Source organism: Moschus berezovskii, chromosome 16 (genome assembly GCF_049115385.1).
Source record: "Moschus berezovskii isolate FMDL1 chromosome 16, NW_MosBer_1.0, whole genome shotgun sequence".
Classification (NCBI taxonomy): domain Eukaryota; kingdom Metazoa; phylum Chordata; class Mammalia; order Artiodactyla; family Moschidae; genus Moschus; species Moschus berezovskii.
In genome coordinates, this window is record NC_142475.1 from 48469127 (window position 1) to 48496682 (window position 27556).

At 41.2% G+C, this 27556-nt stretch overlaps 1 protein-coding gene across 2 annotated transcripts in view; it reads left to right on the top strand.

The window, feature by feature from the left end:
- Positions 1-27556, top strand: part of SLCO5A1 (solute carrier organic anion transporter family member 5A1) — a 155465-nt gene that overhangs the window by 98987 nt on the left and 28922 nt on the right. For both annotated transcript variants that reach the window (XM_055431684.2, XM_055431682.2), the window contains one exon: positions 21324-21522. In XM_055431684.2, coding sequence (XP_055287659.2) covers positions 21324-21522 — 199 coding nt within the window. The remainder of the gene's footprint in view (positions 1-21323; positions 21523-27556) is intronic.

Consider the following 27556-nt stretch of genomic DNA (forward strand, 5'->3'; position numbering starts at 1 on the left):
GGTTAGCAAAAGAGTCAGACACAACTTAGCGACTAAACAAAAACAACAACAAACGTTAACTTCTCCAGTCCTCAGTCTCATCTTTGGAATAAGGGGTTTAATGAGACCACCTTTCACCAAAGATCAACTGACTGACACCCCACTGTTTCCTCCACACAAAGTTCTCTAATCTTTGTGAGCAACTTCTTTTTCTAGGCATTCAAGTTAGTGTCTTGCCATTTCACTTTGGATGTATGTAATATCTTTTCCTGGCACTTGAAATTTCTTTTATAGATATACTGATTTTTTTTCCTCCTTTGGTGCATGTGACAGAACTGATGTTGAATTGCCACACTTTTTGCTTTTTTTTGGAGGGACTGTCAAAGAGTAAGATAGGTTGATGATTAAATTTCTCCTTTTAAAAACTCCAGACGTTTTTACTGAGTGTGGCCCTGTAAAAGTTCATACCCTGCTGAAGTGAGGTGATTCCTATCCACTCTGTAGTGAGTCAACATCTTAGAAGAGAAAGGTGATGGATTTTGGAGTCATAGGTCTGGGTTCAAGACCTGCCTCTGCCATTTATTCACCATGTAACCTTGGGTGAGTTAACTAATTTCTCTAGCCTCAGTTTTGCTAGCTGCGAATCATAGCTATTTAATAGCTGGTGTAATCACAGATATTTAACAGGACTTTTGAAATTTTTAAAAAGTTTAAAAGTGACTTACTAAGTGTAAAGAGCAACATAAATATTAATAATGAGAATGACCCTGGATTTCATCTCCATTTATCATGTATTTCATTCTCCACCATAGGACAGGAGAACCAGGATTGTTATTATTTTAACATGTATCTATTTGGCTCTGTTGGGTCTTAGTTATGGCACATAGGCTCTTTGCTGTGGTGTGTGGGCTACTCTAGCTGTGGCTTGAAAAATCCAGAGCAAATGGCTCCGTAGTTGTGACTCGTGGGCTTAGATGCCCCATGGCATGTGGGATCTTAGTTCCCCGACCAAGGATCAAACCTGTGTCCCCTGCACTGGAAGGTGGATTCTTAACCACTGGACTACCAGAGAAGTCCCAGAACCAGGATTATTACTGAAAAAGATGAGGAGGACAGGAAAGTAGGGGCTGGAGTATAATATTACTTGTTTGTTGATAGATTAAATAAAAGATACAGGCACTAATTGAAGGATTCATGGCCTCATGGGCAGTGACAAACTGGGACTGGAGACAAACTGTCCTAACACCCAGCTCTTGCCACAATTTCTCATTTCCTCTGAGATGCTGTTAACTTGCAAAAATCATGTGCAGACCTAGTGAATATCTTGGCCCTTAAGTATAACCAGGATATAGTTGCTACCACACAGACAGGAAATCACTTACTCTTTTCAACTAAACAATGAGACATGTGCTTTGACATTATTAGAAGTTGGAGTAATGTCCTTTTGTAACCTGAACCATCTCATCATGGACCACAGAAAATTTGCTTTGCTGCCAGGTTCAACTTCCCATTATGGCATCTTTCCATTGGCCAGAGGGTAGAACATGGGCTTATTTACATTTATTACTATTAGATGGGTTAGATTTCAGGCTAATGGTTAATTTTTTTTTCAAGTCATTATATTGAAATTTTTCTTATATCTCTGTTTGCAATGAAGAGGAATATAATTCCTGTTGGTTTTTTGATTAAAAAAGATATTTAAAAATATTATAGGTGCATACTTATCTTACTTGAGCAAGGAACAATTCATGTATAATTGTTTTGTGTACAGTAGGTCAATATTATTCTGTTCCATCTTTCCTAAATTTTCTTGAAATATATTCTATGGATATACCAAACCCTTTTGGAAATGCAGTTGAATTTGGTGGACTCGTTTGGTTATGGAGCAGCTGTGTAAATGTCCATATCCTTTGATAAAATTTTCTAGTAGAACATCTGTTTTTGTAACATTGCAAATGTTTTGTTATTGTTCTTTTTTCAATCTTGTTCTTAGAGATAGTTATTCATGTAATCAATGGGTATATATATCAGCAAACTGTCAATTTGTACTTAACTTTTTTTGAAGTCATTGGCATTAACTTCACTGGGCAAAGCATTCTACACAATAATTGAAGATTTTTAAGGTAGTATGCTTAAAATAATTAAGGAAGCAACTTTACAGTTGCCTCAAGTATTGTAGTGGAGAGGGCAATAGCAACCCACTCCAGTACTCTTGCCTGGAAAATCCCATGGACAGAGGAGCCTGGTAGGTTGCAGTCCATGGGGTCGCTAAGAGTCAGACACGACTGAGCAAATTCACTTTCACTTTTCACTTTCCTGCATTGGAGAAGGAAATGGCAACCCACTCCAGTGTTCTTGCCTGGAGAATCCCAGGGACGGGGGAGGCTGGTGGGGTGTTGTCTGTGGGGTCGCACAGAGTTGGACATGACTGAAGTGACTTAGCAGCAACAGCAGCAGCAGCAAGTATTGTAGAAGCATCAGGTGCAATTCTAGTGCAGATAGCTAATAGTAGATAAGTCTTTGTTTTTAGATCAGATTCCCAAGAATCTTGGAACAAGGTGTCAATAGAAACTTTGTGTTCATGTCATGTAAAATATCTGCCCAGTGGAGAATTTTACCTTATGGTACATGCTCCCAGCCCATCTTAGGGTCAGAACCTTTAAGAACGAAGGGTCATCATTAGGAGGTATATAGCAATCTCTGCTGCAACTTCCAATTCTGTGGTTCTATGATAACAAACAAAAAACCCAAATAATTATTTCATATTATATGGGAATAATTTTGAAAATGTTAGTAAGCTCTAAAACACATGCTAGTAAATATTAATACTAAAACACAATGTTCTTGTCTGCTCTAACAGGTTGAAACTTGAGTTGCACCTGTTAAATTGCCTTCTTTTTAAAATTCTCTCCACTTCTCCATTTTTAATGGTTGCGTTCAGTTTCCACCCAGTTGTCTAAGATGTCAGCTACTCCTCTCCAGTTTTGAGTAAAGAACGACTTCATTTCGTGTGTGCTTTGTGTGTGCCTGTGTGTGCTCAGTCGCTCAGTTGTGTCCAACTCTGCAACCCCATGGACTGTAGCCTGTCAGGCTCCTCTGTCCATGGGATTTCCCAGGCAAGAATACTGGAGTGGGTTGCCAGTTCCTTCTCCATGGCATCTTCCCTACCCAGAAATCAAACGTGAATCTCCCGTGGCTCCTGCATTGGCAGGCAGATTCTTTATCACCGCGCTACCTGGGAAACCCATATGCGGTGCGTATCCTTCATTTTGGTGGAAAGAAAAATGTGAAAAGATCCAGGGCTACCTTTGACCTGGTGGAGCACCCCTGGCTGTTAGTTGGAAGGTACATTGCACTGATTGTTGCTACACTGTATTTTTCCTTTGCTGGTTCACTTGTATCATTTGGGGTGAAATTTAGAATATTTATTGCATTTTTTTATTCTTTTAGCTTTTGAGATCTATCGTTGCCTTCCAAAGAGAAGCTCTGTTTTAAAATGTGTGATTTTATTATTCATAATCAAGAGTAGATAAGGTCTGAACAAGGAGGGAAAGAGACTCGTGTTTTGCTGATAGATTGAGACTCATTGGTTGGTGGCGCTTGTCATTGAAATAGGAAGGTACATAAGAACCATGTCATCTATTTCTTCTCTGTTGCTTCTACTCAATGGCTGTTTTTATAAAATTGATTTATTAATGGGCTTTTAAAAATGGAACTGCATATTTTATTTTATTTTTCTACTTTTGGTTGCGCCAGGTCTTCACTGCTCCTCGTGGCTTTTCTCTAGTTGCAGTGCCCAGGCTTCTTTCTTATCGCGGTGGCTTCTTTTGGTGGAGCACAGGCTCTGAAGAGCATGGGCTCAGTAGTTGTGGCGTGCAGACTTAGTTGCCCTGAGGCATGTAAAATCTTCACGGACCAGGGATCAAATCCATGTGCCCTGCTTTGGCAGGCAGAGTTTTATCCACTGTTAATGAGTGAGTGAAGTCGCTCAGTCGTGTCCGACTCCTTGCGACCCCGTGGACTGTAGCCCGCCAGGCTCCTCCGTCCATGGGATTCTCCAGGGAAGAATACTGGAGTGGGTTGCCATTTCCTTCTCTAGGAGATCTTCCCAACCCAGGGATCGAACCCAGGTCTCCCGCATTGCAGGCAGACACTTTAACCTCTGAGCCACTGAACCACTAGGGAAGTCCATTAATGGATCTCTGAAGCCTAAATTCTCATTAACAGTAGGTTTGATGTCCTCCAAAGATAGACGATCATTAGATTACTAGGTTATGTTTTCACTCATTAAACTTATTTTGTGGATTTCATTACCTGTGGAAATATGCATGTCATTTGAAACAAAGCAGCACTTTAGGTTAAAAGAGCTGTATGTAGCATACTGGTTACAATTTCCATCTCAACTGTCCCTACTTTGCCCAGAGTTCTTATATTTTCTGGCTTAAGCTATCTCATTCAGCAAACAAGTTAGTTAATTTTTGAGTTTTGATTAATTTTTGAGTTTTCTTCTAGGTATAAAATGTTCTGATCTTTTATTATCTTCGCAAGCTTATTTTGATGGGTAGATGAAAACAGTGTGTAATTGGGTGATCATTTATTCTCTGCATGCTGCACTTCCTTTCCTCTAGGTTTTTGCTCAAATGGCCCCTTGTCAATGAGACCTTGCCCAGTATACCCCATTTAAAAATGCAGCTCCTCTCTCAGGACTCCTCATTTTCCTTGTTAGGCTGGACACTTTTCTCTGTGGTGCGTTTCATGTTTCAACACTCAGTACAGTTTCCTTTGTTATTGGTGTATTGTTTATTGTCTCTTTTCCTCACGGTAGATTATCGGCTCAATGCAGGCAGGGTTTTTTGTCAGCTTATTCACTGTGTATCTTCAGAATCTAGAACAGAGCCAAGACATAGTATATACTCAGTAAATGTTTTCTGTTAAATTAAATATATGTTTTTAAAATTATGTTTTTATGAGTTTTCTGAGGGTTATACCAAACATAAATAACACAAAAGTGAATTTTAACTCAACCATTATTGAAATGATTGGAGGTTTAAAAACAATACAGTAAAGGGCATCTACAAAAAATCCACAGCTAACATTATACTTAGTAGCGAAAGTCTGCATGCTTTCCTGTTAAGATCAGGAACAAGACCAGGACGTCTGCTCTTGGCACTTCTATTCATCACTGCTCTGGGGATTCTAGCCAGAAAAGTTGGGTAAGAAAATGAAATTAAAGGTATTCAGATTTGAAAGAAAGATGTCGAACTATCTTTATTCACAGATTAGCCAGTCTTGTATAGAAAAGATCTTAGAGTGCACTAAAAATTGTTAGAACTAGTAAATGAGTTTAGTGAGGTTGCAAGATACAAGACTAATACAGAAATACTTCAGAAATATTGTGGGTTAGGTTCTGCAGTTAAGCAAATATTGCAATAAAGCAAGCCATGCAAAGTTTTTTTGGTTTCTCAGTGCATATAAAAACTGTATTTACAGTGTGAAAGAAAGTGAAAGTTAGTTGCTCACTCGTGTCTGACTCTTTCCAACCCCATGGAGTCCAGCCCACCAGGCTCCTCTACCCATGGAATTCTCCAGGCAAGAATAATAGAGTGGGTTGCCATTCCTTTTTCTAAAGGATCTTCCCAACCCAGGGATCAAATCCAGGTCCTCCAGCTTTGCAGGCAATTCTTTATTGTCTGAGCCACCAGGGAAGCCTCTGTTTACACTGTACTGGAGTCTATTAAGGACTTCACTGGTGGTTCAGATGGTAGAGAATCTGCCTTCATTCAGGAGACTTGAAATAGGATTACATCTAAAAATAATATACATCCCTTAATTATTATTGCTAAAAATGCTGACCTTCATCTGAGTCTTCAGCAAGTCATAATCTTTTTGCTGGTAGAGGGTTTGAAATGTTGGGAGAATTATCAAAATGTGATGCAGAGAGACACAAAGTGAGCACATACTGTTGAAAAATGGTGCTGATAAATTTACTTGACTCATGGTTGCCACAAACCTTCAATTTATCAAAAGTGCAATGCCTGCAAAGTGCAATAAAACAAGGCATGTCTGTATGCAAACATCAATTGTATTTCTATACACTAGCAGTAAATTAAAATGAAATTAAGGAAACAGTTGCATTTATACTAGCAGGAAAGAATGAAATATTTGATTTCATTAGATTTAACAAAAAGAGGTGCAGAACTTGTGTTCTGAAACCCACAAAATATTCTTATATTCTGAAATCCACAAAATATCCATAAAAATTAAAGAAGACATAAATAGAAAAACATCTCATGTTCATGAATTAGAATGCAATGTTATTAAGATGGCCATACTCCCCCAATAAATTCAACACAATCCTCATCAAAATTCCAGGGGGCTTCTTTGAAAAAACTGACAAGGTGATCCTAAAATTCGTTTCGAAATGCAAGTGACCTAGAATAGCCAAAACAATCTTGACAAAGAACAAAGTCAGAGCACCTAGACTTCTTGATTATAAAATTTAAGCAAAAGCAGATGGTTGGATGGCTTCACTGACTCAATGGACGTGAATCTGAGCAAACTCCGGGAGATAGTAATGGACAGAGGAGCCTGGAGTGTGGCAGTCCCTGGGGTCACAAAGAGTCAGACACGACTGAGCGACTGAACAACAGCCAATGCCGCACTGAGGCAGTATGTTAGCTCCTTGTGTGGCGGTTATTACATTTTTAGTATTTATTTGTAAAGTTTATGTCTTTGTGATTTTGAACTAGATAATGCAACCAAAATTGAATTTTATTGAATTAAAAGAAAATTTTGGCCATGCCCTGTGGCTTGCATGATATTAGTTCCTTTACTAGGGATTGAACTAGGCACTCAGCTGTGAAAGCACAGAGTTCTAACTACTGGACCACCAAGGAATTTCCAGATTTTCTCAAACTTAAAAACTTTTCTATGTCAAAAACACCACCAAAAAAGTTAAAAAACAACCCACAGGATGGGAGAAGATCTGCAAAACATATATCTGATAAGGTACTTGTATCCCTCATATGTCTGTGTGCTTAGTCAGTTGTGTCCGACTCTTTGCGACCCCACGGACTGTAGTCCACCCAGGTCCTCTGTCCGTGGGGATTCTCCAGGCAAGAATAATGAAGTGAGTTGCCATGTGCCCTCCTCCGGGGGATCCTCTCAACCCAGAGATTGAACTCAGGTCTCCCCCATTGCAGGCGGACTCTTTACCATCTGAGCCACCAGGGAAACCCATGAATACTAGAGTGGGTAGCCTATCCCTTCTCCAGGGGATCTTTGCAACCCAGGAATCTAACCGGGGTCCCCTGCATTCCAGGTGGATTCTTTACCAGCTGAGCTACCAGGGAAGCCCTTATATAGAATTCTTAAAATTCAGTGATAAAAAGAAAAATAAGGCAATTAAAAATGGACAAAGGATCTGAATTGATATTTCTCCAAAGATGTACAAATGGCCACATGAACAGATGCTCAATCTTACTAGTTATCAGGGAAATACAAATCAAAATCGCAGTGAGATACCACTTGTACCCATCTGAATGTCTGTAATCAAATATTATTTGTGGAAATAAATGCTGGTGAAGATGTGGAGCAGTTGGAAACTCACACACTGGCAGTGGGAAAGTCAAATGATGCAGCTGTTTAGGGAAGCAGTTTGGCACTTCCTCAAGCATTGAATTACTATGCGATCCAGAAATTTCATCTCTGGGCACATGTCTAAGAGAAATGAAAACATATGTCCACATAAAAACTTGTACATGAATGTTCATAGCAACATTATGCATAGTATCCAAAAATAGAAATAACTTCAAATGTCCATCAACTGATGAATGGATAAATCAAATGCAGTTTCTTAGTACAAAGGATTATTATTTGGCCATAAATAAGAATAAAGTACTGACACTTCCTACAGCATGCACAAATCTTGTAAGCATCATGCTAAGTGGTAGAAGCCAGCCAGGTGTATTTTATGACTCCATTTACATGAAAGGTCTAGAACAGGCAAATTTATAGAGACTGAACATAGATTAGTGGTTGTCTAGGGGTTGCACAGAGTCGGACATGACTGAAGCGACTTAGCAGCAGCAGCAGCAGCAGGGCTGAGGAAGGGAGGTTGTCTAGGGAGGGAATGAGCATGATGGCTGATGGGTTCATGGTTTCTTTCTGGGGTCACGAGCATGTTCTAAAAATGATTGTGGTTGCATATCTCTGTGAATATATTAAAGAACATTGAATGGTACACTTATTTAACTAGGTGAGTTGTATGGTATGTGAATTATAGCTCAATGAAGCTGTCAATATAACAGAAAGAATAAAAAGCAGAGCATTTAAATTACTGAGTTGATGATCTTTATTAAATGGCCTCTTTAGTCCTCTTTTGGCTTCCCTGGTGGGTCAGTGGTAAAGAATCTGCCTGTCAATGCAGGAGATGTGGGTTCCTTCCCTGGGTCAGGAAGATCCCCTGGAGAAGGAAATGGCAACCCCCTCCAGTATTATTGCCTGGAAAATTCCATGGACAGGGGAGCCTGGTGGGCTCCAGTCCATAGTGTCGCAAAAGAGCCAGACACGACTTAGCAACTAAACAAAACTGGTACTGCTCATTCATTTGCAGAATTAATGTGGTTTTTAATGAGCTAGATTTTCACTTGGCCGTTGTGTGGCAAAAGCATTCTACCAAATATAGTTAGGTGTGTAGAAGTTTGTCTCAAAAATATTTTGGATAAAAAGAGTTTGAAAAATCCGTTTACTTCTCCCAGGGGTAGGATATCTTTGCCAGGTTTTGTGGCTCAGCAATTTGTGGGCATAATAACCATCAACTCTCTTGACGGGAAGGCTGAAGAGCTTCTGGACTTGGACAACAATGAACAGGGGAGACGCTGAAAACTGCTGACAGAAAAATGAACCTCACGCACAGGGCCTCCAGAGAGGGATTTGCATTTGGCACCGGCCCACATCTGTAGGCTTTGCTTCTCTAAACGGAAACTAAGTCTAGTAACCTAATACCGAGGTCTTCCTTTGAGGCTTCTTTTGATCACTGAAAAAGTTCATAAGATCCTAGTCTCCTGTGAAAGTACCCTTACAGAATGTACACCCTTGTTTTGCAATAACTTGCTTAACACTTTTGCCATTTCACCTGAAGCTTGCCAGTGAAAAACGGAAGTAAGCCCTCTGATGTTTTGCATTCCATCAAGTTATTTTTGCCCTCTGCTTTTATTGCCTCGATGCAGAAAACTCTCTTAGCTTTTTAAGCCATACAGGATGAAATATGTATTTGATTTGATTTTTGAATCCCTTTCACAACTCAGCGTGGCATTTGATTTTATGTATTATTTCAGCCAGAGCTTTGCAGAAACCTGAAATGAAAAGTGGGCTTGTTTCTTCTATTGAATGTTCCTATTTATTACCTTTCCTTTAGTGCTCCCAAGACCTTGGATCCCCGAGATTGGGGTTCTCGTATTTCTCTCCAGCTTTATGGTATTTCCCTGAGTTGGCAGAGTTGAAGAGAGTGTGATTATGGTTGAAAGAGATCCATTTATCCCCGGTGGAGGCTCAGTATGAGCTTGGTTTGCTATCTCCATGCTGACGTGGTGGGGGCTAAGTTTTCAGAGGTGTGTCATTCCTTGGTAAGCCTGTATTAATCATTTCAGCAGGGCCACGCGAAATTTCAGAGCATTCTCGGTTGGTGAGCTGCAGATGGTCCCCTTTGAGCCCCACTGTGGCCATCACGGGTCCTTGACAGAGGAAACTGTGGCCGGAGAGCTCTGTTTTTGGCGGTTGGAATGGAGATGGGCTGTCTGCAGCAACCCTGTTTGAGGCTTGCTGCCCTGCCATGTTACCTTCTTCAGGAGAATTCCTACAAGAACTCCTATATCCTTCCTCTCCAGGAGCCAGTAGCTTTCATTGGCACATGCTGTTCATGTCATCACATGTGGGCTGATCCTCCTAATCCAGTCGAACACCCTTTACAATGTGACTTGATGTTATGCTACGAAATAGTATGGACTGAAAGAAATAGTTTGGTTTCTGTCTTAAAACAGCCACCGAATTATTTAAAAAAAAGGCATTTCTGATGAATTCTAATGATGCAACCTTGTTCATAGTTTGTGAAAGGATTTCTTTTCAATTAATTAATGGCTGCACTGGGTCCTTATTGCTGCACAAAGACTTTCTCTAGTTACGGCAAGCGGGGGCTATTTTCTATGTGTGGTGTGCAGGCTTCTTGCATTGCAGTGGGTTCTCTTGTTGCAGAGCACAGGCTCTAGGTGTTTGGGCTTCAGTAGTTTCGATTCTGAGGCTCTAGAGTGTGGACTTAGTAGTTGTGGTGCATGGGCTTAGCTGCCCCATGGCACGTGGGGTCTTCCTGTAGCAGGGATTGAACCTATGTCCCCTGCATTGGCAGGCAGGTTTTGGTTAAAAAACTGGGCCACCAGGGGGGTCCTGTGAAGGAATTTCTGAGAATTTTTTCACAAGGATGATATTGAAATATACAAAAGCAAAAGTTATTTTGTGTTTTTGTGATACTTTGTGGGTTTATGTGTAGTTTTCGGAAATGTATATTACTATGTAGTCTAGTCTCTGACCATTTAAAATTTGCTAGCTTCAAGGGTTGAGCTTGAAAATTATTCTCATCATCTTCTCCCCTCTGACAATAATTGGTATTTATTTCCTATAAGAAAGTATTTGCAAGGGAAAGTGGAAGCTTAAAAAGGGGTAAAATAATTAGGCTTGGTTGATAGGAAAACATTTATTTTGTATCATAAGATTAGAAACACAGTCTTTGGAAAAGTTAAGTAAATATGAATTTTTTTACCCTGTTGGGGTAAAAAAAATTTTACACTCACTGGATGCTTCCTTGCCTGCAATGTGGGAAGAATCTACTATGTTCCTTCCAACCTAAGATGCCATTCATTGTAAGATGCTCCATGATTTTGAGTTGCTATGAAAGACAAATGCTTCTATTAATAATTAGACTATGACTCACAAGGTGAGACTTCCCCTGTGGCTCAGCTGGTAAAGAACCCACCTGCCAAAGCAGAAGATGCAAGAGATGTGGGTTTGATCCCTGGGTCAGGAGGATCCCCTGAAACAGGAAAGGGCAACTCACTCCAGTATTCTTGCCTGGAAAATGCCTTGGACAGAGGAGCCTGGTGGGCTACAGTCCCTGGGGTTGCAAAGAGTCAGACATGACTGAACAGACACGCCCATGACACAAGGCAGAGATACTGTTGATTGTCGGATACATTCTGCTTTCAGAGCAACTCAAAATCCACACGGTTTTGAGAATTAGATGAAATTCTATCCAAAGAGTAGTTACCACCGTATCCGGCGCATGGCCAACGTCAGTACGTGTGTGCCTGTGTGTGTGGCGTGCATGTGCAGAAAGAGAAGTGAAAGAGGGAACGAGAAAGAGTGAATGAGAGTGACTTGTACTTCCTTCTTTTCTAGATCTCACCCCACTTTCTCCTCTGCTCCCCTCCCCGCCACTTCCCCAAAGACAACAGCAAAACCTGGAAACCGTAATGGCTCATGCTGCTATTTTGTCATGATTCATAGTCTTAGGTTTGCAAGCCACACACTTTTCAACTTAAAGAGAACTTTTAATGTGGAACATGCACATTCTGAGGCTCTGTCTGTACTAACAATTCACTTCTGTGGGACAGCCTGCACCCTCGTGATCTCACCATAGAAGAGGCTAGAGGACTACCGACAGTCCACACTTTGTCACCTGTGGTGATTTGGCAGTTAAACTTTTGCTAAAAACGCCCAACTCAGAATTTTGTTAACAGTGAGATTTTCTCAGTCTAGATATTTTGTGCCTGCCAGCTTTAAACTGATTTTAGCAAGTTATTTTAGCTCCCAAATGAAATCTGAGATTTCCTGTTTGTAAAACAAGATGTGGCCTATTTCAAGGAATCATTGAAAACAAAAATGAGTGTCATTTGAAGACTTTACATAATAAATTCGAAATTACCAAATTGTTCACCTGTGCATTTTCCAGGCCTTGGAAATTGCTAGAAAGTTATGAAGATAACAAAGATAGAGTCCCTGCCATGTACAGGAACCTTTCAGTCTAGCAGAAAAGAGAGAAATAAACCCAATAGATGCTGGCAGGTCTTACCTTGAGGGTGAACACTGGGCCCTGTGAAAGCAAATTATGATTTTTCACAATAGCAATAGCAGCACGATTGCAGTTCCCTGAACCTAAAGCATTCTTAAAATTTTTTTTTAGTTTGAAATATAACTGCTTTACAGTGTTGTTACTTCTGCTGCACAACAAAGTGAATCAGTTATACGTGTATCCCTCCTTCTTGAGCCTCCCTCCTACCTCCCCGCCATCCCACCCCTCAGTCATCACAGAGCACTGGGCTGAGCTCCCTGTGCTACACGGCAGCTTCCCACTAGCTGTCTACTTTACGTATAGTCAATGGTACTTCCCAGTTTGTCCTGCCCTCTCTTTCCCACCATGTCCATGTGTCTGTTCTCTATGTCTGCGTCTCCTTTCCTGTCCTATAAATAGGTTCATTTGTACCATTTTCCTAGATACTGTAAGTGGGTCATCTGATTTTGCCCTCCCCTCTTCTAATTCAAGATTTTCTTGTTCCAAATGATGCATAAGCTTAAACATATTTTATGTGTGTATTTGCAATACAGATAATGTCTACATGGTGACAAAAATTGGAGTGAAGAGGAAAAATCCATCAGTAGCTTTAATATTTGGTAATTCCCTGAATATCATTTTCATAAAGACCTTTTGACTCCATCCAGGCACACTTTTTAAGGGCAAGCAGTATTGTGATCCAGAGTAAAGACTTCAAAATTGACTGTTATGGTATCATGCTGGAAATAAGAGAAAGGCAGTAGGATAATTAACATATCAATCTGCTTGGATAAATAAGTGGCTAAAAGATTTCCTACTGGAAAGCAGTAGGATGTGTGCAGACCTTGTATGAACCAAGCAGGGTCCTCTGGTCACTACTTTGCAGTGGTTAGATCTTTAGATTCAGATCTATATACACAGTAGGGCTTCCCAGGTGGCACTAGTGGTAAAGAACCCTCCTCCCAAAGCAGGAGATGTGAGAGACTCAGGTTTGATCCTTGGATGAGGAAGATCTCCGGGAGGAGGGCATGGCTACCTACTCCAGTATTCTTGCCTGGAGGATCCCATGGTTAGAAGAGCCTGGAGGGCCACAGTCCATAGGGTCACGAAGAGTCAGACATGAGTGAAGTGAGTCAGCACACACACACACATACATACATGCACATAGACACACAGTGGCTTTGCAGGTGGTGCTAGTGGTGAAGAATTTGCCTGCCCATGCGGGAGACACAAAGAGGACATGACTGAGTACACACACATATACACACAGTAGCTCAAAAGCTAACAGAGGTTTATGTGTTTAAGGGAACAGAGTAGCTAAATAGCAAGCAAAGGTTTATATATAAAAGAACACACAGGTTTATGTTAGACCATTATGAGTTACAAGTTTAAATTCAGTCCTATAGATTAAGTAGCATATGGAAATTTGCCCGGTTATAATTCCAATATGTTTATTAGTGCAAATGTTAAATTCATTAATAGTAGGCAGATAATAATAATGATGTAGCTTCTCTGGTGGCTCTAAGGTAAAGGACCCACCTGCAATGAAGGAGATGCAGCAGGAGCCTGGGGTTCGATTTCTAGGTTGGGAAGATCTCCAGGAGAAGGATATGGCAACCTACTTTAGTATTCTTGCCTGAGAATCCCCATGAACAGAGGCGCCTGGTCGGCTACAGTCCATGGGGTCGCAAAGAGTTGGACACAACTTAGTGACTAAACAACAACAACAGCAATAATGATGTAATTGTGTCAATTGCTGACATTTATTGGGTGTACACTATGGATCAGACACTGTTTCAAGCACTTTCTATGGTAATCCTAACAACCTACCAGGAGGAAACTATTCTTACCCACATTTTCCAGACAAGGAAAATCCAAGGTCCTGAATATTCAGAAACTTGCCTAAGGGCAGACAGCTTGTAGGTGGCAGAACTGAGATTTGAACTTGGATCTTCATGGCCCACATTCTTACCTGGAATTGTCTCTGATACTTGGAATTGCATTGACCTCCACCCTCTCGCACCTGTGCCTTGGGCTGGGCCCCTGGCTTGGTCCAAGCTTTCCCATCATTCCCTGCTGCTCTGTCCTCCCTCGACCCATCCGCTGATGCCTTTCCCCAACCCTGTAGCCCCGCCCTCCCTGCATCTTGACCCCTAGAGGGCGCGAGGAGCAGAAATTCGAGGGTGACAGAACTGTCTGGCAGTGGCTGGAGGAGGGGCTGGATCAGAAGCAGAGGCTCAGAGGTGGGAGGCAGAAGGAAGGGCACTTGGGTCTGTGGACACAGGGAAGGTCAGGAGAGCACCAGCCAGTGAGGAGAATTTGAGCTCAGGGCTAGTGGCAGGAGGGCCGCTTCTTCCCGGAGAGTCCATCTTCTGTACTCATTTCCCTCTCCCCTTTCAAAGGCAGTGGTGAAGTTGGGGAGGCTTAGGTGGCAGCAAGGTGGTGGATGGAGAGGCTGACTCTCAGCCCCTCTGCTTCATGCATCCCACAGGCTTACCCCAAACCACTAAAGCTGGGTTGCAGGGAGCCAGGGGCTTGGAGAAGGGTCCCTGAGAAGGCTCTATTGTTCCCTCCATGCTCTACTCAAGCCCTCACACAGCATGAAATTGTCCCTACTTATTCCATTTGCCTAAAATGCCAACACCAAAACATATAGTCAAGCTGGAGTTCTGAGCGTTGTTCACATTTGCTCGAATGCATGGTCAGAATCTTTCCATTTTTGTAGTTCGGTGAGATTTGGAGAATGGGGACATTAGAAGGAAATTTTAATAGATCTTCTCTGTGTTTGATGAGACCTCATACTGGCTAATGACAAAGTTTCTGTTTTAAAGAACTGATTACTAAAAAACACCCCTGAATACTAATTAGAATGCACAGGCAAACAAATTATACTGCTTTTAAATTATGCAGCTCAGTTGGTAAAGAATCTGCCTGCAACGCAGGAGACCTGGGTTCAATCCCTGGGTTGGGAAGATCCCCTGGAGAAGGGAAAGGCTACCCACTCCAGTATTCTGGCCTAGAGAATTCCATGGACTATATAGTCCATGGGGTCACAAAGAGTTGTATACGACTGAGTGACTTTCACTTTAAATTATGACTCAGCTGTTAGTGTGGGGATTTGTTTTGATGCTATCCTGGAGTCTAGCATGGTATCTATAAAGACAAACATTGCTCAACTAAAATAGTAATTTTATTAATGGACAGATGCACTCTAAAGGTAAAGCTTTTTATTCATGTAGATGTAATTTTTACTGTTCTTTAATAAGGAGGAAAGTTTGCTAAGCAACTCAGAGCTCTAGTCAGGTTACTTAAAAGATTCCAGGTACCGCTGGTTCTGAGCAGCAGCTGTAGTGCTGTGGAGGATGGGCTGGGCTGGGAGGCAGAAACCTCGGTTTCCATCTGTCTCTTCTTCCCCTGTGTGTGTACTGTTGGGCAGTCACTTCCTTATCTGTAAAACAGCCATTACTAGTTTTATAAAGTCAAGACTGTGGTGAGAATTACAAGATGAACACAATTTTTGTTTTCCTGCCAACCAATGCAAAGCTCAGACTTTAGATTAATTTATTAATACCCACCCTCACCCGCCTTTCACAAGGGCTGTTGACCATACAGGAGCAAGCCATCAAAGCATGAACATCAATGCAGCTGCAGACTTCTGAAATCGAGTATCACCTGGACCCACAGTATTCTCCACTTGCAAAGCCAAGTACATATTCTTAGTTGGCGCTCTCTTTCCCACAGTGGTTAGTCCAACCTTTGGCTATATTTAAAGTTCTCCATAGCTCTTCCCAAACCAAAACTATATATATATATACACACATACATATACATATATATGTGTATCAGTTCAGTTCAGTTCAGTCGCTCAGTCGTGTCCGACTCTTTGTGACCCCATGAATCACAGCACGCCAGGCCTCCCTGTCCATCACCAACTCCAGGAATTCACTCAAACTCATGTCCATCGAGTCGGTGATGCCATCCAGCCATTTCATTCTCTCATCCCCTTCTCCTCCCACCCCCAATCCTTCCCAGCATCAGAGTCTTTTCCAGTGAGTCAACTCGTCGCATGAGGTGGCCAAAGTATTGGAGTTTCAGCTTTAGCATCAGTCCTTCCAATGAACACCCAGGATTGATCTCCTTTGGAATGGACTGGTTGGATCTCCTTGCAGTCCAAGGGACTCTCAAGAGTCTTCTCCAGCACCACAGTTCAAAAGCATCCATTCTTCCACGATCAGCCTTCTTCACAGTCCAACTCTCACATCCATACATGATCACTGGAAAAACCATAGCTTTGACTAGACAGACCTTTGTTGGCAAAGTAATGTCTCTGCTTTTTAATATGCTGTCTAGGTTGGTCATAACTTTCCTTCCAAGGAGTAAGCGTCTTTTAATTTCATGGCTGCAATCAGCATCCACAGTGATTTTGGAGCCCAAAAAAATAAAGTCTGACACTGTGTGTGTATATATATATATAAAGAATCTATATAGCCGACTTATTGAAAAAAACCCTGATGATGCTGGGAAAGACTGAAGGCAGGAGGAGAAGGGGACAACAGAGGACGAGATGGTTGGATGGCATCACCGATTCAATGGACCTGAGTTTGAGCAGACTCCTGGAGATGGTGAAGGACAGGGAAGCCTGGCATGCTGCAGTCCATGGGATCTCAGAGATCGGGCATGACTGAGGAACTGAACAACAACATCATAAAGAATCTACACATGTTATCAATTCTTTTTATTTAAAAAAATGTTTTTTTTAGTATTTATTTATTTGGCTGCACCAGGTCTTAGTTGCCACATTTGGGATCCAGTTCCCTGACCAGGGATTGAACCTGAGCCCCCTGCACTGGGAGTGCAGAGTCTTAGCCACCAGGGAAGTCCTGTTATCAATTCTTGAGAGGGAAAATAACATCGAAAAAAAGATGGAGTGAATTATGCCAGAATGTAAGCTGTGGGGTTTCAGTCCTTTATATTTCTGTATGTTGTTTTATTACAACATGTGTTGTATGATGTTTCCAAAATAACAACAGCACCAGAAAAACTGCCTTTTGAGGAGCTATCACCCACCCACGGATGTATCGCCCACCCTCACCCCTCCCAGATCTGATTCCCAGCTCAGTTGCAGGGGGTCTCTCTCTCCCCAGGGCTAATCTGATCATTTGTGCTTTTAATTCTGTATTCTCCTTCTCACAGATCTTGCCTTGGCATTAGATAACCTATTCCTTCCCTGTTCAATCTGCCATTTCTTTTTAATATCTTTGTGAACGTATAACTATGCTTAAGTCCCCTGCATGTGTAAACAAATAAGTGAAATTCCCCAAGCCCCAGCTCTGCCTTGTTCAGTTACTCTTTGTGACCCCATGGACTAGCAGCACACCAGACTTCCCTGGCCTTCGCCATCTCCCGAAGTTTGCTCAAACTCAGGTCCATCGAGTCGTTGATGCCATCCAACCATCTCATCCTCTGTCGCCCTCTTCTCCTCCTGCCTTCAATTTTTCTCAGCATCAGTGTCTTTTCCAATGAGTTGGCTGTTCGCATCAGGTGACCAAAGTATTGGAACTTCAGCTTCAGCATCAGTCCTTGCAATGAATATTCAGGGCCCCACTCTAACTTTAAACCCATGCCCCCTTTCCCTTTAGAGTCTGAATTCTACAGAGAATTTGAATTCCAGTCTCTAAATCCTCACGACTGAAGGTTTAACCCATTGCAGCCTGGCTTCTGCCTTCACAGCACCCTTATAATTGCTCTTACTGAGATCTTTCAGGCTTCGTCTTTCTCTGCTCTTTCGACTTTATTCAGTCAGTAGAACAGAGGAAGGTGCTCTGTTTGGAACATCCCATAAATGCCATGAATTCTGCCACCAGTTCTGAATGCCCCGGGTTGGCTCTTCCTGGGCTCTCAGCACAGGGACCACTGTGTGAGGCGTTTCTCCCTGCTTGTTCCTGGGCCCATCACACTTGGCATGTCTACCATGGGGCTTCTGAACTGCGCTCCTCCACACCTTTTCTCCTTGTATTCTGGATCCTTGCCACCTTCTGTGTGTGCCCGTTCCCTCTGCAGCTTATGATTGTTAGTGTGGGTCCTGACCATGGCTAACGTGGACCTTAGCAGTTTGCTCCTGACCGAGTGTCTGATGTTGACTGCATCTTTCCAGCAGCAGTGATCTTTGTTGCACACACCTCCTATCCTCCCTAACCCTGGCTCAGAATTCCTCGGTGGCTTCCTGTTGCCTAGAGATACACCCTGAGCTCCTCTCCATTATCCTTCATGGTCTCGCATGGCCTTACCCATGTGGGCTTGGTCTCTTGCCCACGCCCCGCCTCACCCCAGTAGCTTGCATTCCACAGTACCATAACTTGAACTCTGAATCCTCAATTCTGCTATCTTATGCCCCTTTGCACATATTTCCTTTGCATATTCTCTCTGTGCTGGCATATGGGGCAGATTCTGTCTCATCAGCTGGGTGTCAGCTCAAATACTGCCACTTCTGTGAAGTCCTCCCTGATTTCTCCCAGGGAAGACTCAGGTGCTTTTTCCTGCCCTTGGTATAATTATCTTGTGCCTGCTTGCCCTCAGTCACTTCAGTTGTGTCCAACTCTTTGCAGTCCTGTGGACTGTAGCCTGCCAGGCTCTCTCTCCATGGGATTCTCCAGGCAAGAATACCGGAGTGGGTTGCCAGGCTATCATACTTTAATTTGCTTTGTTTCTTTTTTAGATTGTAAGTTTCATGGGGCAAACAATATAACTAATTTTTTAGTTTTGTTTTTAAACTGTGAAATCTAAGGGACACAGAAGTTCTTTAATCAAACCTTAAATAATTTATATGTGGAGTCTAAAATATGATACAGGGAATTCCCTGGTGGTCCAGTGATGAGGGTTTTGTCCTTCCACTGCAGGGAGCATGAGTTCACTCCCTGATCTGGGAAGTAAGTTCCTGCATGCTGCCTGGCATGGCCAAAAATAAAATATGATACAAATGAGCTTATGTACAAAACAGAAATAGACTCACAGACACAGCAAACAAATTTATGGCTATCAAAGGGTAAAGTGTCGGAGAGAGATAGATTAGGAAGTTTGGATTAACATATATACACTAGTATATATAAAGTAGATAAACAACAAGGTCCTACCGTACAGCATCAGTTCAGTTCAGTTCAGTCGCTCAGTCATGTCCGACTCTCTGCGACCCCATGAATCACAGCACGCCAGGCCTCCCTGTCCATCACCAACTCCAGGAGTTCACTCAAACCCATGTCCATTGAGTCGATGATGCCATCTAGCCATCTCATTCTCTGTCATCCCCTTCTCCTGCCCCCAATCCCTCCCAGCATGAGTCTTTTCCAGTGAGTCAACTCGTCGCATGAGGTGGCCAAAGTATTGCAGTTTCAGCTTTAGCATCAGTCCTTCCAATGAACACCCAGGATTGATCTCCTCTAGAATGGACTGGTTGGATCTCCTTGCAGTCCAAGGGACTAGTCCTCAAGAGTCTTCTCCAGCACCACAGTTCCAAAGCATCAATTCTTCGGCAATCAGCTTTCTTCACAGTCCAACTCTCACATCCATACATGACCATGGGAAAAACCATAGCCTTGACTAGACGGACCTTGTTGGCAAAGTAATGTCTCTGCTTTTTAATATGCTATCTAGGTTGGTCATAAGTTTCCTTCCAAGGAGTAAGCGTCTTTTAATTTCCTGGCTACAATCAGCATCTGCAGTGATTTTGGAGCCCCAAAAAATAAAGTCTGACACTGATTCCATAGGGGGAACCATATTAAAAATCCTGTAATAAACCATGATGGAAAAGAATATGAAAAAGAATCTATATATCTATATCTCTCCATGGACTGTAGCCTACCAGGTTCCTCCTTCCAAGGGATTTTTCAGGCAAGCATACCGGAGTGGGTTGCCATTTCCTTCTCCATCTCTGTATACACATATAACTGAATTACATTGCTCTACCCTTGAAATTATGGACTTCCCTGGTGGCTCAGACGGTAAAAGCATCTGCCTACAATGTGGGAGACCTGGGTTCGATCCCTGGGTTGGGAAGATGCCCTGGAGAAGGAAATGGCAACCCACTCCAGTATTCTTGCCTGGAAAATCCCATGGACAGAGGAGCCTGGCAGGCTACAGTCCATGGGGTCACAAAGAGTTGGATATGACTGAGCGACTTCACTTGACCCTTGAAATTATCATGTTGTGAATTGACTGTCCTTCAAAAAAAGTCCTTAGAGATAATGAATGATCATAAAATGAACCCTTGTGCAACGACTACCCAGGTCATGGGAAGGAACATCTTCAGTTCTCCAGGAGCTCCTGTATCCATTCTGGATCCCATCCATCCCCCTACCGTCTTGGCTTTTATGGCAGTTTTTACTTCCTGACTTTTCTTCATAGTTGTGCTTCCTGTATATTCATTTCTAAACCAACATTTAGTTTTACCTGTTTTTGAACTTTTTATACAAATACAGGTAGGCTGTGTTTTTTGTTGTGTTTTACTTCCTTCATTGCAATGGTATGTATTTATCTGTCTTAATTTTTATTGTTGTAAAGCAGCATTTCAGTACATGGATTTACTCCATGCAACGTGTTTATTAATGGACGTTTGGCTTATTTCCAGTTTGGAGCTACTGTGATGCTTAGATATCTTGTAAACTTCTTTTGGTCCCTGTGTGCATGAGTTTCTTCAGGGTATAGATCTAGGAATGGACTTGCCTGTCACAGGGTGTGTGTATCTTCAACTCTACCAGATAATGCCAAACTGTCTTGCAAAGTATCTGTCACAATTTGTATCCCACTAGCCATGTAGAGAATGCCCATTGCTCTGTATCTTTTGCCTATATATGGTATTTTCAGACTTTTCAATTTTTACCAATATGGTTAACGTGGCATATTCTTTCATTGTGGCTTTAATTTGTATTTCCCTCTGAGAAAGAGGATGAACATCTTTATATCTTAATTGGTCAGCATAATTTCCTTCTTAGTGAAGAGCCATTTAAGTTTTGCTCACTTGCTTGTCTTTCTTTTTATGTCTTTGTTAAGTTTTGCACATTCTAGATATGAATTCTTTGTTGAAAGTAAACTGTACTATAAAATCAAAAACGTTGAAGATTTATTGATTACAGTAGTTTAAAAAATTCTTTGCCTTAGCTCTAATAAATAAGTAGAAACAGACAGAATACTTAGAAAACAAACTTGTGTTCATTACTTCAAATTGATTCTGTCCTTCCCCTCTTGTCTCCAGGCGTCATCATTGTCCCTAGTGCTGGTGTTGGCATTGTCCTGGGAGGCTACATTATAAAAAAATTGAAGCTTGGTGCAAGAGAATCCGCGAAACTAGCAATGATCTGCAGTGGTGTGTCTTTACTGTGCTTTTCAACCCTGTTTATTGTTGGATGTGAAAGTATCAATCTAGGGGGCATAAACATCCCCTACACGACAGGGTAAGTGTCTTAGAAGAGCCGTCTCCTCTCATCCTGGTTGTGATTTAATTGCAAAACCCAGCGCTGTTTGGATCCCGGGTCCGCCCTGTGCCCCTCCTTTGCGCGGGTTCACGGGGTCTCTGTCTCTGTCCTGGTGGCACTGCACCCTCGATGGGCAGAGACCGTGGTCTCTCAGTTACGTGTGTCTGTTTGGACCCTGGGAGTATCTCCCATTGCATTTGGATCACAGTCCATCAGGAAGAAAGGCTTGTTGGCTTAATGAAAACTGTTCTTTTTCTCTGATTGAAAGATTTGAATAGGTAATACATTCACATAATTTCCAAACAAAGTTCAATGAAAATACAATGTACCTCAAGTCCTCCATCCCACTTCTCCCCAAAGACAAACCAGGGAACCACTTTAATTCATTTCTTGTGTATCATTTCAATATTGGGAATATTATTCGATATTCCTTATTCAAGAAACTGTGAATATGTCTTTTCAGTGTTCCCTGATTTATATCCCAAAAGTAGCATCCTATACATACTTTTCTGGGCTTATTTTTTTTTTTAATGTAACAATATAGGTTGGAGATCTTTCTGTGCCAATAATCATGTTGATGATGTTCAATGCATAGCTAACCCTTATACTAACACTATTGCCTGTCAAGCATTCTTCTGAATGCTTTATATATATTAACTCATCCATCCTCTCCAGTGGCACTAATTAGGTAGATACTATTATCATCCTGATTTTACAGATGGCAAAACTGAGGTATGATTTACACATCTGTTCAGGTTGCAGTAAGTGAACACCATAGATTAGGTGACTTAGAAACAAGAACTTATTTCTCACAGTTCCAGAGCTGGGAAGTCTAAGATCAAGGTGCTTGTAGATTCAGTGTGTTGTGAGGGCCTGCTTCTTGGATCATAAATGGCTGTCTTTTGCTGTGTCCTCACATGGTGGAGGGGGGTGAGGCTTCTCCCTAGGGTCCTTTTTATAAGGGCACTAATTCCACTCATAAGAGCCCCACCCTCATGACTGAGTCACCTCCCAAAGGCCTCAACTCCAAATACCATCAACTTGGAGCATTAATTTTCAACACATGTGTTTTTCAGGGACCCAAACATTTGGTCTATTGACTTAATGATCACAGGCAAGGATTATACAAGAAACATGTGTAAAGCTCTCAGGTCTTCTGGCACAGAATAAGTGCTCAGAGATTAAGTTAGCTATTGTTATTAGTCATCACTAATACATTGAGAATAATTTCCATCAAATTATTTTTACTACAATTGGCAAACATAAATAGAATTTTAAAAATTAGTAAGAAAAACCCATCAGTCTTCTGACTAACCCCGCTTCCCAGGGATGATAATTTAAAATTTCTTTTTAGCTATCTCTTCTGGTATTTACCTCTGTATTTTTAAAGCATACTGTATAAATTAACCAAATTGAGACATTATTTTTGACTTCCTGTCTTGGTAAATGAGAAGTTTAGCATTTTCTTCCCAAGTTGCTCTCAAATTCCTTTTTGATATTTTCATGGTATGATTATGACAGTATTGTTAGCAGCTGAGGTTCATGTGCACTGTATCATGATTAGATTTCCTCTTTTGTACAGCAGTGATTTTCCTGGAATTAAATCATCACTTTATTTTCATTTCCTTTGTTTTCTTTGAATTTGAATCTAGCTTCCCATGTCCTCTGAGGACTCAAGAAATCTCAATATTACTTTTTGCCCATCTGATGAACTCAGGAATACGTTCCCCCACCCCTTGGAGTCATCTGTATGGGATTTCTCTGGGACTGCTGCCCCACTATCACCTGGGAATCCTAGATTCCTGTCTCTGTACTGATCCTCGGTTTTCTGGGATCTGTGAAGGTCTCTCTTTTGTCTTACTCCCTCATTTTATTAGAGCACATCTTCCAGTGGCTATAGGAAGCCTGTAAAGGTGGTTACATTTTTTGAGATTTTTCATAAAATAGCCTTTTTCTAAAAATTACATTTTATTACCAAATTGGCTAGGTAAAGGATTTTGTATTGGATAAATCACTTTCACTAAAAAATTTAAAGTTTTCATTCCATTGTTGTCTAGATTCTAATGCTGTTGTGGGAATTCTGTCTTTCCTTTTCCCCAGTCCTTTGTATGTGTCTTACTTTTCCTTCCTGGAAGTTTCTGTTTATTTCCAGTATTCCCAAATTTCACCATGATACACTTTGGGGTGGGTCTTTTTTTTTCCCTCTAAGCACTTGATGAACTTAGAGAGATCATGTTTTTCATTTCCATTTTTAACTTTAAAAAAAAATTCAGTATTGATATTTTCTCCCCCACAGTTTTTTTTTTTTCTTTTCTCTTATTGCTCCTTCACTGATTCTCTCATTTTCTTAGTCTTTACAACCTATTTTATATCTAATTTTGGTCCTATTTTTTGGGAAAGATTTCTTCAACTTTATTTTCCCAGCCTTCTGCTGAATTCTTTTTTAAAGCTGTTGTGGTTTTTAGTTTCCAAAGTTCTCTCTTGATTTTTGATTGTTCCCTGCTCCTACTCTTCTTGCTTCATGGATGGGATAGCTTCTCTTATTTCTGCAACATTATTTAGAGTTTCTTTTCCTTCCTGAATTATCTGTATCCTCTGAATGCATGCTTTCTATTTTGCTGTGTCCCTTCTATTGAAAGTTTCCCTCAAATTTCAAGTCAGCCTGAGCTTCCTCTCAGTATTAAAAAGTGTGAATTTAAAAGGCTGAGAAGTAGGGTTCTGTGTCTGAAGGTAGGGCTTGTCATTTGGTGGATCTCACCATAGGGTGCCTGCAGGGAGACAGCTGGCATTTTCACTGTGGTGTTTGCTGTCAGAACCTGAAGTCTTACTTCTGAGGTGCTTCAACTCCTCAAGAGAAGGATGCTCCTATCTCTTGGCTGGGGCTGTGTTGTGGTGGGTTCAGGGTTGTAAGCCCAGCTGCTGGCATTCTAGAGCTGGGGGATGAGGTGGAGACTGGAAGGGGCCCGGGACCTACTGTTCATTTTGCAAATGAATTTTGTCGAATTCCTCTATAGTGATCCTAGCATCTTACCAAAGGGCTCCTTCATATGGTGCTCTTAAGTACAGAGATTGGTTCATTTGCCCCAGAAAATTGAGGGATGGAGGAAGAAGTAGTTACCTGCTCAGTAGATCGCGAAAGGGAACATGCTTAAAACTGTATCATATTTGGACCATGAATTTCTTGTGTTGTTTGTCTTTGAGTTCCAAAGGCCTGTTCTTTCTCCTACTAAGGACCTTTATCTTGCCCGTATATATAAGTTCTCAATTATACTTTCTGGTTTATTAAATCCTTCTTTTTCCAGAAACTCTCCATAATCTTATTTCACTTGGATTGAATGCTCTTTTGCATAACTTATTTCCGCGAGCTTCCTTTCACAGATCTCAGTTGTACCCATCGGTAGCTGTCTATGTAGTTATTTATTTGTTAACTCTTCTTTCTGCCAGAAAAAAGTCCTTGGATAACTTCCTAGGGAAGGGTTCATGGTAAGAAAAGCTTTCTCAATCCGTAAGTTTATTAAAATGTCTTCATTATTCTTTCACATTTAAATGGTAGTTAGAGTGGGTACAGAATTATAGGTTAAATGTTTGTTTTTCTGAGAACTTTGAAACCATTGTTTGGTCATCTAGGGTTTTTATTTATTTACTTATTTTTGAGTTGTGCTGGGTCTTTTTTGCTGCAAATGGGCTTTCTTTAGTTGCAGTGAGCAGGGACTACTCTTCGTTGAGGTTCAGAGGCTTCTCATTGTGGTGGCTTCTTTTGTTGCAGACCACAGGCTCTATGGCGTGTAGACTCAGTACTTGCTGCTCATGGGCTTTAATTGCCCTTGGCATGTGAATCTTCCCAGACCAAGGATTGAACCCATGTCCCCTGCCTTGGCGGGTGGATTCTTATCCACTGTACCACCATACGTGTTAGATTAGAAGAGTTGCAAAAGTATCTAATACAATGAATGAACAAAGCCCTAGGCCAAGACATTCATGCATCCATGCATCCATCCACCACTCATTCATACAACAAACACTGTTGCAGATGCTTTTTTTTCTTTTTTTTTTTTTTAGTGAAAGTCACTCAGTCATGTCCAACTCTGTGACTCCATGGACTATACATCCATGAAATTCTCCAGGCCAGAATAGTGGAGTGGGTAGCCATTTCCTTCTCAAGGGGATCTTCCCAACCCATGGATTGAACCTAGGACTCTAGCACTGTAGGCAGATTCTTTAACAGCTGAGCCACCAGGGAAGCCCTGTTGTCGAATGAGGCTGTAAATGTTATGTAGACAACTATAGTAACTGTTCTCAAGGAGCTAATACTTTAGAGAAAAAAAAAAGACAACAGTAAAGCAAGTAAAAAAGATGATTTCAGATAGTGGCAAGTGCTAAGAGGAAACTAAAGAGAGGTGATATGATAAAGGATGAGGGGGGAGTGAGCTCCTTGGATTGGACACAGAGGGAAAGTCTCTCTGAGAATGTGACATTCTCAAGACAAAATTGGAGGGAAGAGCATTCCTCGTGAAATTTCAAAACACCTTGAATGAAAAATATCCTCAAAACTTCCAAACAAAAGTTGGTCACAGAGAGATGAAAACTTGGACTGAAATTAAATTTGTTAAGTATCCGCAACATTAAATGACAGAACTCTGAATTTGAGATGAAGGTATGTGGCTATGAGAATGGAAAGGCCCACTGATTCAATTTCTTTCCCTCAGATATCCAATGAGTCCTATTGTTTTCAGCTTTGTGGTCACTTTTGGCTGCTGTTGGATTTGGGTTCAGAGCCTTGTAGAGATTCCATGGGGCAGGCTGGCTTCTCTAAAAGGTAGTATCTGCTCATTTCACATGCCCCTTGGCTTATCCACTTGATATTTTCATGGAGTCTGGTGTCACTCTTTCCATTTCTCTTTGCAAGCTTGATCCTTTTTCATCATACTTACTTTTAAGTGCTTTCTCAGAAGAGATGGGAGGCAGATTCCGTCTTACCTGCTTTTAAATTGCAGGTCCCCTCAAGACTTCTAAAGCTTTTGCATAAATCCACATTAGTCTTGCCAATCCTGAATTAACTGATTCTGGACTCCCCAGCACTACTGGGGAAAAAATTATATAATTGTGCTGATTGGCTCTGTTACAAATTTATGAGTTCCATTCTTAGCAGGCCCTCATCTTTGCTGAGCAATCCATTTACTTGGCCCTAGTCAGCTTTCTCTCCTATGCCCAGTATTGGTGGTTCCATTTTTAAAAATTTCTTTCTTCAAATAGTTTACCTTAACCTTACCTTGTATTTCTTGTCAGACAACCCAGTATGCCTTATTAGTGAGAAAACGGAGGTCCCAAGAAAGAATTCCTTGAATTTGTCTCCCCTCTCGTTCCTTGGTCAAAGGTAGCATTATTTTCAAAGGCAAGTACTTGTGCCATCATTTCCTAGCTGTGTGACCTTGTAAAAAATAATCTAATATTGTTGACTCCTGGTTTTCTGGTATATAAAATAGAATTAATGTCATTCATACCTGGTTGTAAGCATAATTAAAGTAAAACACACGTGATTGAAAGAATTAAAATACTGCAGAAGTGTAACAAATGAAAAGTCAATGTTTCCTTCCTCCATCCTTAATCTCCAGTTTGAAGCATTTAAATATTATAAACAAATGTTTGTAGCTTTGATTTTGAGGATTACGTACAGGAAGATATTTTCCAGAATCCAGCACTTAGTATATGTTGAAAAAAAGTTTCTTTGCTTTACGCCCTTCCTTTCTAGATTATGGAAAACAACTCTTTTTTTTTTTTCCTTTTGAAAGATTAATGAATGTCTGGCACCTACCTTTGTGCTGGGACATTACTTAAATAGTGATACTGAAATTAGTAAGATGTAAATAAACATTGTAATTATCTAAATCCATGACTTATAATATACTTCTTCTCATTTAATTGTATTCAACAAAGAGAAACTTGATTAGAGTGCCAGGGGTTGCTGCAAGGGTTCATTCATTCTAATATTTGCAGTCTGACTTCATAAAAATTT